Source organism: Macrotis lagotis, chromosome 1 (assembly GCF_037893015.1).
Source record: "Macrotis lagotis isolate mMagLag1 chromosome 1, bilby.v1.9.chrom.fasta, whole genome shotgun sequence".
NCBI classification, from domain to species: Eukaryota; Metazoa; Chordata; class Mammalia; order Peramelemorphia; family Peramelidae; genus Macrotis; species Macrotis lagotis.
In genome coordinates, this window is record NC_133658.1 from 854,801,257 (window position 1) to 854,820,686 (window position 19,430).

Here is a 19,430-nt window from a genome sequence, read left to right on the forward strand (position 1 = left end):
CCTGAGCTTCACCCCCATATCATAAACTACCCACAGGCTAACTAGGAAAAAAGTTTAGGGTGAAAGATAGGGAGCAAGCAATTTGTATCAATGATACATATATATATATGTTCATGTTTGTGTCCCAAGGACAAATGAAACATCTTATTTTCTCTTTTGTCTTCGTATCCCTAGCACATAGTAGACTTAATACTTGATTGATCCCATTTGCCAGGCACTATGCTAGGTGTTAGGGCTAGAAGGAGGAAAGAGAAAAAGTCCTCAACAAATCATGCTGCTTGGTTCCTTTTACTAATAACACTTCATCCGTAGCCTCCTGTCCCTAAGGAAGCCTTTAGCACATCGTAGGTGCTCCCTCCCCTGCGCAAACCCCCGAATGGCCTGGAGCAAATTGTTTCAAATCTTAAGGAGTACTTCCCCATCTAGCTCAAAATCACCTTTTCCTGGAAGCCCTTCCCAGGGCCCTTGAATGTCCTCTCTTAATTGCTATTTTCCTCACTTTTTTGGTACAGGAATTATTTGAGTGCCTATCTTCTATTCAACGAGTGCATATTAAGCTCTTATTCTTTGTAAAACCCTGTGTTCTGTTTGAGGGATGTCTTCTTTCCTCAATTAGACTGGGACTGCCTTGAAGGAGAGCCTGTGCTTCATTGATCTTTCTTTCTGCCAGTTACCAACCAGTAGGCAAGGTGGAAGGATTGATCTGAGTCCATAAGGCTGGGGCCAAACAAGACAAGTCAGCACTGCAACAGGCAAAGGTGATGGTCAAGACAAGGCCTTCCTTTATGGAGTGTGTGAGGAAATGACCAGAGGAGACTCCAGTCATTTCACAGCATCTAGGCTGGCTCTGGTGATTAAATGCTGCTTTTGTCTTTCCCAACCAAATCATAGTTTATAGACTTTATGGCTGGGAGGAAACACAGAGGCCTTGTAATCCAACTGTTTCATTTTATAGAAAACAGGCTCATAAAGGGGAAGTGACTTGATTGAGGTCACACAACTAATAAAAATAATAATAGTTGTCCTGCCTAGAGGAAGGAGAAGAACTAGCTTCCTCAAGCATCCATTCCAGCACTCTCGGCACCTTCTTTGGCTTCCTAGAAGTCTATAATAGTTGTTTTACTCCTGCCCTTGCCCCAGCCCTCCACTCACACCTCCTCCTTGCCGATGCCCCCTCCCCTACTCCAGCTTTCCTGCAACACAAAATGACTTTGCCACCCTGGAAGAAAGAAAATCTACCTGAACTCATTCCTCAACTATTAATCTACTCCCACCCCACCATATCCTTCCCATATCGATCCTCAGACCTGTTTATCACTGCTCAAAAGCCATTCTCTGTCATTACTGAATGCTCCCTTATTCTTATCCTATTTATCCTCTCCTTTCCCCAATGATCCACTCTAAAACCACCTACCCTTAAATTGTGCCCTCTGAAATTTAAAACCTTTTCCTTTCTTACTCCTTCTTGATCTCACTGAGACCTGGCTCCTTCCTAATAAGAGTTTCCCAGGGCCACCCTTTCCAGCACTGATTATACTTACACTATACCCTTCCCTACTTCTCCCACTCACTCGTCTGGAGAGGGAGTTGGAATACTTGTCATTCATTGCCACTTACAGGCTCTTCCTCTCCCATCATTACTCAGTAACCTCTCCTTCTTTGGAGTTTATTTAATTCATATTTATTACCCAATTAAGATTCTGGCTGTTTTCTACTGACTTCTGGGGAAGTCTCTTTCCTTTTTCAATGAGTTCAGTGCCTAGCTCATGCTTTTCTTTCCTCCCCAACTTCTACCTTCACACTCGGGGGACTTTTAACATATATACTGACATTCCCTTCTAACACCCTGTAATTCTAGTTACTCAATTTGCTCATTTCCCATGACCTACTACTCTACCCTTCCTTAGCTATACACTGTGATCATTATACTCTTGATCTTTCCATCATCTATATCCACATTTATGAACTCCAAAGTTGCTTTATCTTATCATAACCTATTGTCATTTTGCCTCTCCCCCCTCCTTAGTATCTCATAATCCTATTCTCATTCTCTAGTCCCTCAACTTCTCAGTTTTTTCCTCAGGCCATTGTCTCTTTGCTAGTTATACTCTCATTCCCCATCTTGATATCTTAGTGAACCATTTCAAAACAGCACTATCTTCTTTTGAGACCCTTGCCCTCTTACTACTATTAGTCCTGTAGTATGATTGGAAGCTCACATTGTACAATTACATACTATACTGAAGAGTATGCTGTGCAAGGCATCCTTCTCACTTGCCTGTACCAGAATCATTTCTCCCCCCATCCCCACATACCTGATTGATAGGAAACGGGCCTATTAGAGATGGTCTGGCTGCTGCGGGAGTCTCTTGGCCTTGAATTGGTTTCATTTCCTCCCATGTCAGCAAGGAGTCCAGCTAGCACAAGTAAGTGATATCATTAGAATGTGACAATCTGAATACATCCAAACCTGTTTCTGGATGGACTATTCATCAGTTAATCCCTTTCCTCTCAGATTTTCCTTGGCTTTCCTCTTATAAACCTTTGACACTTTGAATTTTTATTTATTTTTATTTATTTCATTTTCACTTTTTTTTTGGTTTTTGCAAGTCAGTGGGGTTTAGTTACTCGCCCAAGGCTAACTAGGTAAGTATTAAGTGAAAATGGATTTGAACTCAGGTCCTCCTGACTCCAAGGATGGTGTCTATCCACTGCACCACCTACCTGCCCCCTAAATCTTTGAATTTTTTAAAAAAACATTTTGCAATTGAATTTATAAAAGGCTTTCATGTGTTTTGATAGGTAATTCTTCAAGTATTTTATTCCTTTTATACTTATTTAGAATGTTATTTTTCTATCATTCTTATATTTTGCTAGTATCATATAAAAGTGTGAGGGGCAAAAGTACTAACTTTTCAGAAACAGTGCTAAATTAGTCTAAGCCATAGGCCTCAGTTTCTATTTCTCAAGAATCAGGTATAAGCCACTTAACCCCACTGTCTTGCAAAAACTAAAAACAAACAAAAAAGAATCAGGTGAACGTGAGAACCTGCATCTCTGGCTAGAAAAATTATGTCACCCTAACCATATAAGATGTAAACAAAGACAGACCATCCTGGGAAAGCTTAGGTACACTCCCCTTCTCTTCTGACCATCAAGTTTGACCAATTGTTATAAGGGTCAGCAGAAAAGAGGAGGGGAAGGGGGTTGTGGTTTTTGTGTTTTTTAACCCTCCTTCAGCTCCTGTAATTTGGCTTTTCTTTCATAGAGTTTTAGGAACTGCCCTGCTTCTTGCAAGAACCAAATTAAATTTTAACTCTTTGCTGCCACATTGAGAGGACTCCGAGTAGTCATTTTGGGTTAGGGTTTCAATACCCTACACAAAAGTATTATTAATTTTAAAGAATTTTGTTTTGTAGTCTGTAACTTCAATGAACCTATTATCTCAATTAGTAGATTACTTGCTGATTTCTTAAAATTTTCTAAATAAACCATTATAAAATCAGCAAATAAGGATAATTTTATCTTTTCTTTAACCTATCTTTAGGCCTTTAATTTCTTTTATTGCTATTGCTACCATTTACAGAATGGGGAGAGTGGACATTCTTTCTTCACTACTGTATTTACTGGAAATACAGTAGTGTCGTCCCATATATTGCTGTATTGTTTGTTTTCTAATGTTGAACCCATCCTTGGGTATAAATCCCAGTTTTTGTGATGAATGATTTCTTGAACAAATAGTTGGTTTGGTTGGTTGATTGGTTCTTGTCCTTTGTTACTGAAGAAGACCAAAATGACATCACTATGTTAGGGACATATTACAGTGTGTTCAACAGTGGTTGATCAGAGCAATATCAGTTTGGAATGCTCCACCACAAGTTGAGCACAAATAGTTCATGTGAACACCATATTTCATCTTCCTTTGAGGAACTTCAATTCTGCCTTTTTTCATAGATCTCAAACCCTCTCTGATGAGGGCACGCTATGCTGGGCTGTCCTGTGCCAGTGTCTCCCATGCCTCACAGCCATTTCTAAAGTTCTTAAGAGAGATCTTCATGCTGTCCTGGTACTGCTTCTTCTCATCCCATAAAATGTTCTTTTGGCAAGCATACATCTGAAATTCTCACAATGTGGTCAGTCTATAGGAGTTACACTCTCCAACATTTGAATGCTTGTCAGTTTAACTTGAGAAAGGGCCTCAGTGTCTGGTATGTTCTCCTGCCATCTGTTCTTCAGAATCTTCCCAAGACAATTGAAATGGAAGCGATTCAGTTTCCTGACATGGTGCTTGGTAGACTGTCCAGATTTCATAGGCATATAGCAATGAGGTCAGCCCAGTGGCTCCATAGACCTTCATTTTGGTAGTTTTAATACCTCTTCTCTCCCACACTTTCTTTTGGAGCGTCTGAATTACTGAACTAGTTCTGACAGTGTATGTGTCAAACTCATGATCAATTTGTACATTCTTGGAAAGTACACTGCCAAAGTAAGTGAACTTATCCATAGTATTCAAAATTTCTCCATTTGCTGTAACTGATAGTTCCACAAATAGATGGCTGGCTGATGGAACAGTTGTGGGGTTTTTTTTTTGGTGTTAATTGTTAGATAAAAATTAGCACAAGCAGAGAATCGATCCATACTTTGCTGCATCTCAGTTTCAGAGGTTGCATTGAGTGCACAATCAACTGAAAACAGAAGATCATGCACCAACACTCTTTCCACTTTGGTCTTGGCTTGTAGCCTTTTCAAGTTGAAGAATTTACCACCAGGGCAGTACTTGACCTTGGTGCCCTGTTCATCCTCAGTGAAGGCATTTGATAACATGACTGAAAATATCATGCTAAAAAAGCATGTGAGCAAGAACACAGTCTTGTTTCACACCATTGGTGACTGGGAAATCACAAGTATATCGTCCACTACCCAGAACCCAGGCAAGCATGCCGACATGAAATTGATGTACAATACTGATGAACATTCTCAGGGCAACCAAATTTTGACATAATTTTCCATAAACCCTTATGACAGCATCAAAGGCCTTGGTCAGATCTGCAAACACTGTGTACAGACCTCTGTTCTGCTCCTGGCATTTTTCCTGGGGTTGTTGGGCAGCAAACACCCTATCAACTGTTCCTTGACCCTCTGTGAAGCCATACTGGCTCTTAGGGAGGTGACCATCTTTCAAGTAAAGGATCAACTAACTGAGAAGGACTCTGGCAAGAGAGAAACATCCCTGTGATTGTCAAGAACAATGTATTCCTTTTGCCTTTATAGAGTTGGATAATGGAAGCATCCTTGAATTCTTGGGGGATTAACCTCTTCATGCCATAAAACCTGGAAAATTTCAGTCATGGTTTGGTTGAGCAATAGACCCCTCCACCTTGTAGATCTCATCTGGAATAGAATGAACATCAGGTGCTTTGCCACATGAAAGGAATCTAATGGAATTCAAAGCCTCTTCAGTTGGAGCTTCAGCTAGGGACTGATTGAAATCAATTTGAGATAAATGGTCAATGACTTCTGCATTGATTGATGGTCTTTTAAAAACACTATGAAAGTGTTTAGCCTATCTCTCTAGGATCATGTCCCTATTATTAATCAATGTGGCTTCATCAGCACTGAGTAGCTGAGATGTACCATACATCTTTTGCCCCTAAATAACCTTCAGAGCATCATAAAAGCACTTTGAATTGTTGTTACAATCTACATAAAACTGAATTTCATCTGCCTTCTTACTGAACTAAGAGTTCTGCATCTCAAGTTTCACTTGTATTTTACTTTTGATGGAATTAAGTGATGCCTCCTTGGAAATAGATGAACTATCCTGCTGATAAACCCTGTGGAGTTTTTGTTTTTCATTTAGTAGCTTCTGTATTGTCCCAACATTTTCATCAAACTAGTCTTGATGTTTTCAACTGTTCTGACCCAGATGAGCAAATCTCTCAAAGCTGCCAGATCTTTTTCTGCTCCACTATGTCCAATTGTATGTTGGCTCAACTTTCCCTCCTAGTTAGGAACAAACTTCCTATTCAGAGAGGCACTCTAAAGTTTTGACATTAATTCTTCTAGTAGTTACTTTACCTTGGGGCTGCAGCTCAGGCTGAATGTGAATATTTAGCTTGGAGAGGATGAGTCTGTTATCAGTCCAGCACTCTGCACCACACATTGCCTTTATCACTCTCACATCCTGTCTATCTCTTCTTACAAACACATAGTTTGTTGGATACCAATGTTTCCTTCAATAGTACATCCAGGAAGTTTTACTGTGTTTAAGTAAATGGAATACAATGTTTGTGATGCTCATGCAATACACAAGTCTTCAGTAGTAGGTGACTACTGCTGTTGCCATTTCCAAATCCATTTCTCCCAAGGATTTCCTGAGATGCCTGATAGTCTGTTCTAGCATTAAAGTCACTCAGAATTATAAGCTTGTCCTCTTTTTGGTACGTTCATGATAAGGGTCTACAGGTCTTCATAAAATTTTTCTTTGACTTCATTGCGGTTCATCATGATGGGAACATGGCACTGATGATGGTGACATGGCATTTTCCTGGAAGTAGCAATCTCATCATCATGAGCCCATCATTTACCCCTTTTGGTAGGCATTCAAGCTTGTTGACTAGTTTTTTTTTTGTTTCTTTTTAGCTTTTTTCCAAGGCAATGGGGTTAAGTGGTTTGCCCAAGGCCACACAATTATTAAGTGTCTGAGATCAGATTTGAACTCAGGTCCTCCTGACTCTAGGGCTGATGCCCTATCCACTGTGATACCTAGTCACCCAAACTACCTTAGTTTTGATTGTAAAATCTACCCCAGCTTCATGACATTCCCCTTCACTGCAGCCACTCCAGAAAAAAAAAACATAGCAGCTAGGTGGCACAGTGGATAGAGCACCCGCCCTGGAGTCAGGAGGACACTTAATAATTACCTAGCTGTGTAACCTTGGGTAAGTCATTTAGCCCCACTGCCTTGCAAAAACCAAAAAAGAAAAAAAGAAAAGAAAAAAAATGTAACCAACTTAGATTTCGGTAAGATGGCCTTCATTTGCCAGCCTTTTTTTTCACTCAGGATGGCTATTTGGATATAATACCTGTTGAGTTCTCTTGCAACAACAACTTTTCATCTTTCAGGTCTATTGGATTTTGTGTTGTCTATGAATGTGCACACATTCCACGCATCAATGGTGAGTGGAATCTTCTTTGAACAACTTTTTATGTATTTTTTTTGTGTTTTGACCATAGGTTGGGACCCCCACCTGCCATGGTAATCAGACCAGGGTTGGGTAAACAGGCAATTTTTAGGACACTTTTCTAGCCCCTTCCTCATACAGGAGATGAGCAGTGTGATTCTTAAAAGGGCTGCTTAGATACCCCAGGAATTGCTGAATCACACTGCTGCTTTTAGTAGGGAAATGACCCTATAATCTGGACTGCCTATGTGCAGGATTGTGACTACAGTTTCTAGTAAATCAACACCTGCTGCTTCAATACTTGCCTGTCACCACAGGTAAAGTGATATGGATGATGACTTTTGATTTGTGTGTAAATTGGATTTAATTGAGGCATAGTTGCATGAAGTCTTCGACTTCACTCTCTTTGTAAGTCATCATGGACCAGTGTCAAGACAGAGTTAAGACAACTGGTGATGGTTTTAGATGCAGTGGATGACCTTGGTGTTTTCATTGTCTAACCAAGCTCTAAGTACTCCACACTGCCTGCTTCAGCTGCCTTTGTGGCTGTTGTAAAGAAGTATTCTCATCTACACATTCTACCAGTGGAAGACTTCACATACTTGGGATCGATACCACCTCTCCCTCCAATTCATCAATGAATTTTAGACTCCCTTGGTTATTTTCAATCTGGTTTTACCAGGCTGCTGAAACTATAGGGGTATGGCTGTTGTGCATACTGCTTAGAGCCACAGGTGAGAGCTAGGTGATTCAGGTGGACTTCAGAGGTGGAAAGCAGCTCTCACACCAGAGGTACTAGTTTCCTTACCCTACAACCCAGATAAATATAGTCTATTTGAATTTTTGTTCAAATAGTTTTTTGGTTTCGTTTAAAAATTTTTTAAAAAATTTAATAGTCTACTTGATAGGATTTTATTTAAAATTTTAAGTCAGTGTTCATTAATGTAAGTTTTCTTTTTTTGTTTTATTTGTCCTTCATTTAGATATTAAAAGTGTATTTAAGGGGTGGCTAGGTGGTACAGTGGATAGAGTACTGGCCCTGGAGTCAGGAGTACCTGAGTTCAAATCTGGCCTCAGACACAATAATTACCTGTGTGGCCTTGGGCAAGTCACTTAACCCCATTGCCTAAAAAAACAAACCAAAAAAAATATTTATCCATAAAAGTGTTCTCATAGTGTACTTAATTTCTGAGAACAATTTGTGAGGTATTAACTGTTATTAACTGAGTTTTTTTAAAAAAGATTTGATAGTATTCTTCTGTGAATTCTTCAGGAGCAGGAGTTTTTAATTTGACAATTCCTTTACACCTAGATCTATTTCCTCTTCTGAGATTTGGTTATTTAAGATCTCTATCTGGCCTTCTGATAATTTGTGTATTTTATAGTTTTGAAAGCATTTCTTTATTTCTTTTGAGTTCTTAGTTTTGTTAGTCTACAACTATGTACAATGATTTATCTTTTTCTTTTTTCTGATATTGCTTTTTTATCTTGTTTTAATCAATTTGATTTTATGCTCTCTCTCATTTTTTTTTCTTTTTTAAGTTTTTGCAAGGCAAATGGGGTTAAGTGGCTTGCCCAAGGCCACACAGCTAAGGTAATTATTAAGTGTCTGAGACCAGATTTGAACCCAGGTACTCGGACTCCAGGGCAGGTGCTTTATCCACTGCGCCACCTAGCCGCCCCTCCCCACTGATTTTAACTTTCTCCTCTTTTGTGCTTATTTTAGGTTATTTATTAGCTTTCTGAGTTTTAATAAAAGCAGTCAGGTCATTAACCCTCTTCTATTTTGTTAATGTATATATATCTATATCTATATATCTATATCTATATCTATATCTATATCTATATCTATTTTATTTTATTTTATTTTTGCAAGGCAATGGGTTAAGTGGCTTGCCCAAGGCCACACAGCTAGGTCATTATTAAGTGTCTGAGACCGGATCTGAACTCAGGTACTCCCGACTCTCCACTGCGCCACCTAACTGCCCTTAATGTATATTTTTAAGGATATGATTTCCTCCTTAGGACTACTTTAACTGCATCCCCCAAATTTTGGTATGTTGTTTCCTCGTTCTCATTTTCATTTATATAGTTATTGTTTCTATGACTTTGTTCTTTGACCCACTCATTATTAGGATTTAATCTTTGTTAACCTTTTATTTTTTTCTAATAACATACAAAGATGGTTTTCAACATTCATCTTTTTGTAAATTTTTAAGTTCTATATTTTTCTACTATTCTCTCTTCCCTTCCCCTTCCCATGTCAGCAATCTTATATAGATTGTACATGTACAATCTTTTAAACATATTTCCATATTAGTTATGTTGTAAAAGAAGAATCAGAACTAAAGGGGGAAAATGAAAAAAAAGTAAAAGAAGTTTTAAAAAATGAACATAGTATGCTTTGGACTGCATTCAGACTCCATAATTCTTTTTTTGCTGGATATAGATGGCATGTTCCAGCAAAAGTCTTATAGAATTGTCCTTGAACACTGAACTGCTGAGAGTAATTGTCATGGGATTTCATTTTTGTCTCTTTTGACTCTATAACTTTTGTTTATGAACCCTGAACCAATTTCTACTTTTAATGTATATTATGGTCTATAAAGGATGTATTAGCTATCTCTGCCTTTTTATATATCTCTGTGATAAAAGTCAAGATGGTTCAGAAAATTATATATGAATACATACATCCATACATATATATTTTTTTGATGTCCCATGTAGATGCCATTTATTTATTTATTTATTTGTTTACATTTATTTGTTTATCTGTTTATCTGTTTATTTATTTATTAGGTTTTTGCAAGGCAAATGGGGTTAAGTGGCTTGCCCAAGGCCACACAGCTAGGTAATTATTAAGTGTTTTGCCCAAGGCCACACAGCTAGGTAATTATTAAGTGTCTGAGACCGGATTTGAACCCAGGTACTCCTGACTCCAGGGTCGGTGCTTTATCCACTGTGCCACCTAGCCACCCCTGATGTCATTTTTTTAAAACTATAATTTCTCCAGAAATTTGTTCAGTTTCATATTTCCCCTTCTGTTTATCTTTCTGTTAGACATATCCAAAATTGAGAAAGGAATGTTGAAATCTCCTGTCACTATTGTGTAACTTTCTTGACTTCTTGAAACTCAGAAATGTTTTTAAAGACACATATAGAGCACATTTTCTTTTTTTTTCCTTTTTTTTCTTTTTTAGGTTTTTGCAAGGCAAACAGGGTTAAGTGGCTTGCCCAAGGCCACACAGCTAGGTCATTATTAAGTGTCTGAGACTGGATTTGAACCCAGGTACTCCTGACTCCAAGGTCGGTGCTTTATCCACTATGCCACCTAGCCGCCCCTAGAGCACATTTTCTAACAGTACTGTTATTGATTTGTTGTTTATGGCTCCTTTCAATAAAAAGTAGTTTCCTTGTTTATCCCTTTTTTTGTATGTTTTTGCTTTGTCAGATAGTATGATTGGCAACTCCTACTTTTTTGGATTCACTTGATGCATAGTAAATTTCTCCTTAGTTTTCTTTTGTGTCTATTTTTTTTTAAATATGTTTACTGTAAGCAACAGGTTATAGGGTTCTGCTTTCATATTCAATCTATCACTATTTTTCTTTATATGATTTGTTTAATCCTTTCACATTTAAAATTATGTGATTGCTCTAGACACAGTACTATGTTCTTATGATTACCCTATTTTATTTTATTTTCTACCTTAATCTTTTTTTAAAGCAACCTTATTTCCATTCTTTCTTTCCCTCATCCAGCCCTTCATCTAGTTTAATCCTTCTGTTTTAGGTTTTGCTTATTAGTTCCTTTATTTCCTCTCTTACTTTTATGGAATTATTTATAATTCTCCCTCCTTTCTATTTTTTCCTCTCAGGTAATTAGATTCCCCTTTCCTCTCCTTCCCTTCAACTATCCCTTTCATTAGTTTTTATTTATTTATTTATTTTTAGGTTTTTGCAAGGCAAATGGGGTTAAGTGGCTTGCCCAAGGCCACACAGCTAGGTAATTATTAAGTGTCTGAGACTGGATTTGAACCCAGGTCCTCCTGACTCCAAGGCTGGTGCTTTGTCCACTACGCCACCTAGCCGTCCCTGTTCATTAGTCTTTGACATTTTTTTTTCATACCTTTCTAGAAAGAATTTCTCTCATTTTTTGTCTACTCTAGAGCCTCATTACTTGATTCATGATCTTTCTAATTATTTAGTTTCTTTCCTCTGAACTTACTTAACCAAAGCTTTTAATGTATTCATTCTAGACTTTTCCTCTAGACAGTTTCTGTTCTTTTCCATTGTGCTTCACTCTCAGAACAGTGCCAACTATTGCTAGTGTCAGAAAGGACACAGTCCTATGGTGGGGCTCCTCCTCTCCTCATCCCTAGTTTAGCAGTCCTCCCCAGTTACATTTCCCCATTTGTTCAGAATATCATTCCTGAATACATTCTCTCCCATTGCCCCAGGTGCCAGTTTCCCATAGGAATTCCAATTCTTCTCCTTCTGAGGTAGGAAGTGTAGAAATTTCAATGTCCAATTTCCCAATGCCAAGTCCCCATCTCCTTTCACAATCCATCTCTCTTCACTCATAGAAGCATTCGTCAATGGAATCCTCTTTCACACCAAAGTAAGACCTCCTTCTTCCCTCTCCCCCTTTTTAATTATTCTCTCTGATTCATCCACTCTCTTCTGTAGATATTACAGGGGTCACCTTCCCCTCATCATTATCCTTCCATTTGATCTGAGGACCACACACATTCTTGTTTACCCCTTGCTCCCCTCTCTCCCTTTCATGTACTCTCTCAAGTTGAAATGTAGTACCATAAAAACACCAAAACCAAAAACTCTGATTCACCTATAGGCAAGAATGTCACCAGGTCCTGTCCATAATGCCCCATGCCCTCCTGGGAACTGCCACTGAACTTCTGCCTTCATCCCTGCGTCTCTGTGTACATTTAGAAATAACTCTCTTAATGGTCTCTTTGTTGTTACTCTTATTTTTGCTGTCCTCCTGATTTATTTTCCTGAATTCCAGTTGTTTGGGGTGTTCAAGAAGCAAATAATCTCTTTAGTTCTAATTTTCTTTCTAAAAATGTTTCAAGCAACCCTTTATTATTGAACATCCATTTTTTTTCATATACGGTTAAGCTCATATTTGCAGGGTAGAATCCACTGGGCTGAATCTTAAATTTCATGGCTCATTTCCCAACTATGTTTTTGGGTGGGTGCAGAATTGTCTTGTGTTATTCAAATTTCCTTTCCTTATATTTGAGGGTCTTTTTCCAGATTGTTTCAAAAATAACTTGTTTCCGTGTGTCTTAAAGTTTGCAGTCTTGGTGTTTTGGGGTTTTTTTGGGAAGCAATCTGTGAATTCTCTCAATTGGTACTTCTACGTTCAGCAGTTCTAAGCAGTATTCTACTATTTCCTGAATTATGATGTTGAGGATTTTTGTCTTTTATGTTGTTCTGGGATATCTATCTTAGGTTGTCTCTATGCATTCCATCTTCAAGATCTATGTTATGCTTATATAGAGAAGGTATTTTCTTTAAACATTATTTTTTTTTTTGCTTTTCTTCTAACTTGTTCACATTTGTATTCCCAAACTATTATTCTCACTTTTTTTTTTTTTTTTTGGTGAGACTTGCCATTGCAGATTCCAATACAGATCATATAGCTCTCAAAATTCTGATTTTTCTTTTGAGTTACTCAGAGCATGTTTTGATTCTATGTTCTCAGATTCCACAGGGTCATCCATTTCATCAAGGATTGGATCATTTTCCTTTGTTTTACAGTATTTAATCATAGATGCTTAAACTTGTTTACTAGATCTGGAGGTCATATTTCCTTCTATTATTAGTGTTTTCCCTGTTGACTTATATGCTTATGTTCAGACTTTCCTAACCCCCAAGAACTTTGATATATGTGTGTGTTTCATTGTAGGGCTATGTCCCAGTCTTGGATTACTAGTGAATCTTTGTTCTTAATAATCTGGTCTCTAGTTGGTTAAGGGAGGCTGATGAATGAGCTCATGGTCATTGAGCACCAGTTTGTCTGATTTTTGTAACTTAAAAAAAACAAACCAACTTTCTTTTAGATTCTAATTGCCCTAGACCATAAAGACAACCGAACAAGATTTTATCTTTGGTGCATAATTTCTGTTTTGGAGAGGACTGAGAGTTAGGGATGATCAGAGAACTGACTAGAGTCCTCTATTTTTGTTGCTCATATGACCTAGAAGTCCCAAGTGAATCTGTATTCTTTCTTCCAAAATAAAAAGGTTATTTTTATTGATAGATATTATTTTTATATCACTTCTAATTCTCTATATATTCCTCCTCTTCTTCTACATTCAGGTGATTCCTTCAAAGATCAAAAAAGAAAGGGGGAAAAAGCATTTCAGCATAACCTATCAACACATCAACCTTGTCTACTAGTACTTGCATTAATCCATACATATAGTTCCCAACTTCTGCAAAGAGAGGAGAGAGCTACATTTTCTTGTTCTAGAGCTAAGCTTAGTTATAATAATTAGGCATTGACTTTTTTTATTCTTTTTTTTGCTCTGTTTGTCTTTTATTTTTTAATTTAATATTTATTCTCATTTTGTACAAATAATGTTTTTTACATTAATTAAATATTCTTGTTTAAGAGTAAATGAAATACACCCTCCCCCCATAAATATAAACTTGCTTGAGCGATAAAGGGGAGAGGAAAAAAATTAAAATAAAAAATAATACTAATAATTGTAGGTATGGCCAGGTGGCGCAATGGACGGAGCACCAGCCCTGGAGCCATGAGCACCCGAGCCCACATCTGGCCCTGTACACCCAACAATCACCTAGCTGTATGACATGCAAGCCACCTGAACCCCACTGCCCTGCAAAAAAAAAAAAAGAAAAAAGAAAAAAAAGAAAAAAGACCCAAAATAAAATAAAATAGTAATAATAGTAGGGGTGGCTGGGTGGCAGACAGAGCATTGGCCCTTGAGCCAGGAGCACCCAGGTCCAAATCCTGCCTCAGACACCCAACAATCACCCTGCTATGCGGCCCCAGGTAGGCCACCCAGCCCTATCTACCCTGCACCCCCTCCAAAATAATAATATAAAATGTGCTTGAGTCTTTGTTCCAACACCAACAACTCTGTCGTGGCTGGATCACATTCTTTATGATAAGTCCATTGCAAAAGTTACTTCCATATTTTTCCACCATTGCCATTGCTGATCGCAACTCCCTCCTTTTGTATTTCTCCACTACCATGTACTATGTTTTCTCTCTCCTTTCACTCTGACTCTGCTATAGGGTAGCTGAGTGGCACAGCAGACAGATCCCTGGTCCTGGGGCCAAGAGGCCCCAAGCCCCCATACCACCCCTTAGGCCCAGCATCCACCTGGCCCCATGGTCCCGGACAAGCCATCCAATCCCAGCCCCATGCAAGAAGTAAAAAAGAAAATGTGTTACATCTGACCATTCTCCCCCCATGGTCCATCCTCTCCTCCTTCATTCACATCCTTACCCCTTACCCCTGTCCCCCCCTCTCCTTAGTCCAGATGCCTATACCCCATTGAATATATATGCTGTTTTTCTCCTAACCACCTCTGATGAGAGCGAAGATTCCCTCATTCCCCCTTGCCTTCCCCCCTTCCATATCATTGCAATAGCTCATTGTAATAAAGAAAAATCTTATATAAAATATCTTGGCCTATTCCCCCTCTCCTTTTTCTTACTCCCATTAAATTTCCCTTTTTTCTATTGACTCCATTTTTACACCATATTTTATCTTCAAATTCAGCTTTTTCCTGTACTTCAACTATAAAAGCTCCCTCTACCTGCTCTATTAACCGAGAAGGTTCATATGAGTATTATTAGTGTCATTTTTCTATACAGGAATACATGCAGTTCATCATCATTAAGTCCCTCATATTTCCCCCCTCTCCTCCAATCTCCATGCTTCACCTGAATCCTGTATCTGAAGATCAAACCTTCTGTTCAGCTCTGGCCATTCCAAAAGGAACCTTTGAAATTCCCCTGGTTCATTGAAAGTCCATCTTTTTCCCTGGAAGAGGACATTCAGCCTTGCTGGGTAGTTCATTCTTGGCTGCATTCTAAGCTCTTTTGCCTTCCAGTATATTATATTCCAAGCCCTATGAGCTTCCAATGTAGTTGCTGCTAAGTCCTGTGTGATCCTGACTGCAGCTCCACAATATTTGAACTGTGTCCTTCTGGCTGCTTGTAATATTTTCTCTTTGACTTGACAGTTCTGGAATTTGGCTATAATATTCCTAGGGGTTGGTTTTTTGGGATCTCTTTCTCAGGGGGATCTGTGGATTCTATCCATTTCTATTTTGCCCTCTGCTTCTAGAATATCAGGGCAATTTTCCTGTAGTAATTCTTTGAAAATGATGTCAAGGCTCTTTTCCTGATCATGACTTTCAGGTATTCCAATAATTTTTAAATTATCTTTCCTAAGTCTGTTTTCCATATCAGTTGTTTTTTCAATGAGATATTTCACATTTTCTTGTAATTTTTCATTTTTTTGGTTTTGAAGTAATAAGTCCTGATTTCTTGTAAATTCTTCAATCTCCCTGAGTTCTATTCTTTGTCTGAAGGATTTGTTCTCAGAGAGTTTTCTTATCTATTTTTACATCTGGCCAATTTTGTTTTTTAAAGCATTCTTTTCCTCAATAACTTTTTGAACTGTTTTATCCATTTGACCTAAGCTGGTTTTTAGCATGTTATTTTCTTCAGCATTTTTTTGGATTTCCTTGACTAAGCTGCTGACTTCATTTTCATGTTTTTCCTGTACTCTCTCATTTCTTTTCCCAGTTTTTCTTCTAATTCCCTCATTTGATTTTCACAGTCTTTTTTTGAGCTCTGTCATAGCCTGAGCCCAGTTTCTGTTTTTCTTCGAGTCTTTTGATACAGGAACTTGTGTTTCCTCATCTTCAGACTGAGTATTTTGATACTTCTTGGGCTCATATGCAAAATATTTCTCAATGGTGTTCTTTTTTCTCTGCTTGCTCATTTTCCCAGCCTAAGCCTGGTTTTGGGGTGCTTCCTGAGCTTTTGGGACACTCCCACAAGGGTCTCAGTGTGTGAGGCTCTGTCCTCTCTCCTGGTCTGTGAATGACCATATGCGCCTCCCTCTGCCACGGGGCTGAGGTGGGGGGGGCTGCTGTTCTATGGGGGGGCCTAGACTGCGATCAGGATCTGAATGTGGTCAGAGCCCCAGAGTCCTGTTCCAGGGGCAGAGGACAGAGCTTAGCAGGGGCAGAGGACAGAGCTCGGCAGTCTCTCTCTCTCTTTACTCCCCTCCCTAGGTTCAATGGGCTTATGCCCTGGGGGCTCCTGCTTACCGGCTCTGCCTGCTTCTGTTCCTGGATCTGGGCTGCTCTGGCCATGCTGTTCTCTGTGTGCCCTGAGGGCTGGGCTCCACGTGTTCACTCTGGCAGAGGTCCCCCCCTTCCCTCACTTTGTACCCGGTGCTCCCTGGGGCGTAGCTTAGGAAACTCTCCTGCACTCTGGGGCTGCCTCCTGGAGGCTGAAGTTCTTCACTCTGGCAGGCCACCCCTCTGGCGGGCTGCCCCTCCGACCCCTGGGGAGCAGAGCCTTTCTGCTCTTTTCCAAGTTACCTTGAGTAGGAGAACTGCCCCACTGGGTCCCTTTGTGGGTTCTGTCTCTCGAAAATTTAGTTAGAGTCCTTAGCTTATGAGTTTTATGAGAGAGCACCTAAGATGCTCTTGTCCTCATCTTGGCTCCGCCCCTAGCGGCATTGACTTTTCTTAATAGAGATTTGAGAACTGACTGGCATCCTATTTGTAATTCAAAGGAACACGTATTCTCTCTTAGCACTGAGAGTTATTATTTTTTTTTTTTTTATTTCTTTGAAACAGAAGGCACACTTGTATCCTGACCAGGAGTTCTGAAATACTCTTTGAGACAATGATTAAAAGGAAGGAGTAGGTATTTCTTTTTTCTCCTTATTTATTTGCTTATTTATTTAATTTCCAATTACATGCAAAGAGTTTTCAACATTTATCTTTTGTAAGTTTTTGAGTTTGACATTTTTCTACCACTCTCTGTTCCCACCTCCCTCCCCATAAGCAGCAAACAATCTGATTAGTTTGTACGTGTAAAATCTTGTTTAATATATTTCTATATTAGTCAAGTTGTGAAAGAACTAAATTAAGGGTAAAAGACAAATAGGAGAAAGAAAAAAACATAAAAATTTTTTAAGGGCCGGCTAGGTGGTGCAGTGGATAGAGCCCTGGCCCTGGAATCAGGAGTACCTGGGTTCAAATCCGGGCTCAGACACTTAATAATTACCTAGCTGTGTGGCCTTGGGCAAGCCACTTAACCCCATTTGCCTTGCAAAAAAAAAACCCCAAAAACTAAAAAAAAAAAAAAATTAGACACAATATGCCTTGCCAAAAAAACCCCCATTAAAAAAAGATATTTTAAAAATTAGACACAATATGCCAAAAGAAGTAATATAGGTTTAATCTGAAGAATTTTGGAATTTATTGTGAGACATGGAAGATACTGACACAGTACCATCCAGATGGAGGAGGTGCTATACTCTATGAACAAAGCATCACTGTGGTAGCTCAAAAGAAACATGAGCTTCACAAATTTAGAGACATCTCCACTCCAAATATTCATATGGAGTATTTGTGCCTGACCTGTGGTAGAGTCTTCCAAAATCCTACTGGTCTGATCAGCCATAACTAGTCACATATTGTATTTTGAACCCAAAGAAGTGATATCATTGTGATCTTCTTCAAGAACAAAGGACAACAACCGAACAACCAGAAATTCTGGCATTACCAGTTGTAGAAGAAAAAGAAATTGAAAGAATCAGAATGAGCAAGGAGGTAATAAAACTAAACCATTTTGCAGACAATTATTATGGTCTTGGAAAACCTTAAAGATTAAACTAAAAATTAGTTGAAACAATAATTTTAACAAATTAACAGAATATAAAATAACCTCACATAAATCATCAACATTTCTATGTATCACCAAGAAAATCTTGTAAGAAAATAACTGCAGATAATAGAAAATTCCTGGTTATATATACTATATATACACTTGCCAAGATAAACCCAGGAACTATATGAACATAATTATAAAAATGTTTTTTATACAAATAAGACCTTCATGTAAGTGCTTGCTTTGTGTGAATTCTCCGAAAAATAGTGTTTTAGGGTGGGGAATCACAAAACTATCTGGTGCTGGCTAAGAAATATAGTAGTGGCCCAGTGGAATGGACTAAGTACTCAAAACACAGTAGTAAATGATAGATAGTAAATGACCAGAGTAATCTAGTATTTGATAAACCTCCAAATCTCAGCCTCTGGGATAAGAATTCATTATTTGGCAAAAATTGTTAGGAACTAGAAAATAGTATGGTGGAAACTGGGTATAGACCAAAATCTTATATTGCATACCAAGGGTAAGTCACTTAACCCTTATTGCCATCCGGGACTATCTCCAGTTATCCAGATATCCATTGGACCCAGATGGCTCTGGAGGAGAAAAGGAGGCTGGTGACTTAGTACAGTTCCCCCCACCCCACATCACTCAAATCCAGTTCATGTGCTTGTCATGGCATCACCTCTCTGATGTCATGGGCTTCTTTGAGAATGCAGGACAAACATCACTGTATACCAAGATAAGGTCAAAATGTGCTCATAAAAGTTAAGGTACAAAAAAGGTGATGATACCACAAGCAAATTAAGAGAGCAAGGAATAGTTTACCTGTCAGATGTATGGAAAAAGGAATAATTTATGATCAAACAAGATAGAGAGAATTATGAGATATAAAATGGATAATTTTTATAGTATTGAATTAATAAGTTTTTGCATGGGGCAGCTAGGTGAAGCAGTGGATAGAGTACCAGCCCTGGAGTCAGGAGGACCTGAGTTCAAATTCGGCCTTGGACACTTAATAATTACCTAGCTGTGTGACCTTGGGCAAGTCACTTAACCCCACTGTCTTGCAAAAACACACAAAAAAGTTTTTGCACAAAACCAATGTAAACAAGATTAGAAGGAAATCGTAAAGCTAGGAAACTTTTTTTTTTTTTAAAGTAAGTATCTGATAAAGGGTTCATTTTGCAAATGTAGAGAAAACTCAATTTTATAATAATATGAATCATTTTTCAATTGATAAATAATCAAGGGATATGAACAGGCAGTTTTTAGATGAAGAAATCAAAGTTATAGTCATGTGAAAATATGTGCTAAATTATAAC

At 38.5% G+C, this 19,430-nt stretch overlaps 1 protein-coding gene and 1 long non-coding RNA gene across 3 annotated transcripts in view; one reads left to right on the forward strand and one right to left on the reverse strand.

Annotated features, from left to right (window-relative positions):
* Window positions 1-19,430, reverse strand: part of BSDC1 (BSD domain containing 1) — a 50,772-nt gene that overhangs the window by 24,785 nt on the left and 6,557 nt on the right. For both annotated transcript variants that reach the window (XM_074217711.1, XM_074217712.1), the window contains exon 2: window positions 2,316-2,417. In XM_074217711.1, the coding sequence (XP_074073812.1) occupies window positions 2,316-2,390 (75 nt within the window). In that variant the 5' untranslated portion in view covers window positions 2,391-2,417. The remainder of the gene's footprint in view (window positions 1-2,315; window positions 2,418-19,430) is intronic.
* LOC141508793 (uncharacterized) lies at window positions 84-17,296 on the forward strand. Its single transcript, XR_012474500.1, has 3 exons — window positions 84-2,426; window positions 7,126-7,178; window positions 17,067-17,296. It is a non-coding gene; the product is annotated as an uncharacterized LOC141508793 (long non-coding RNA).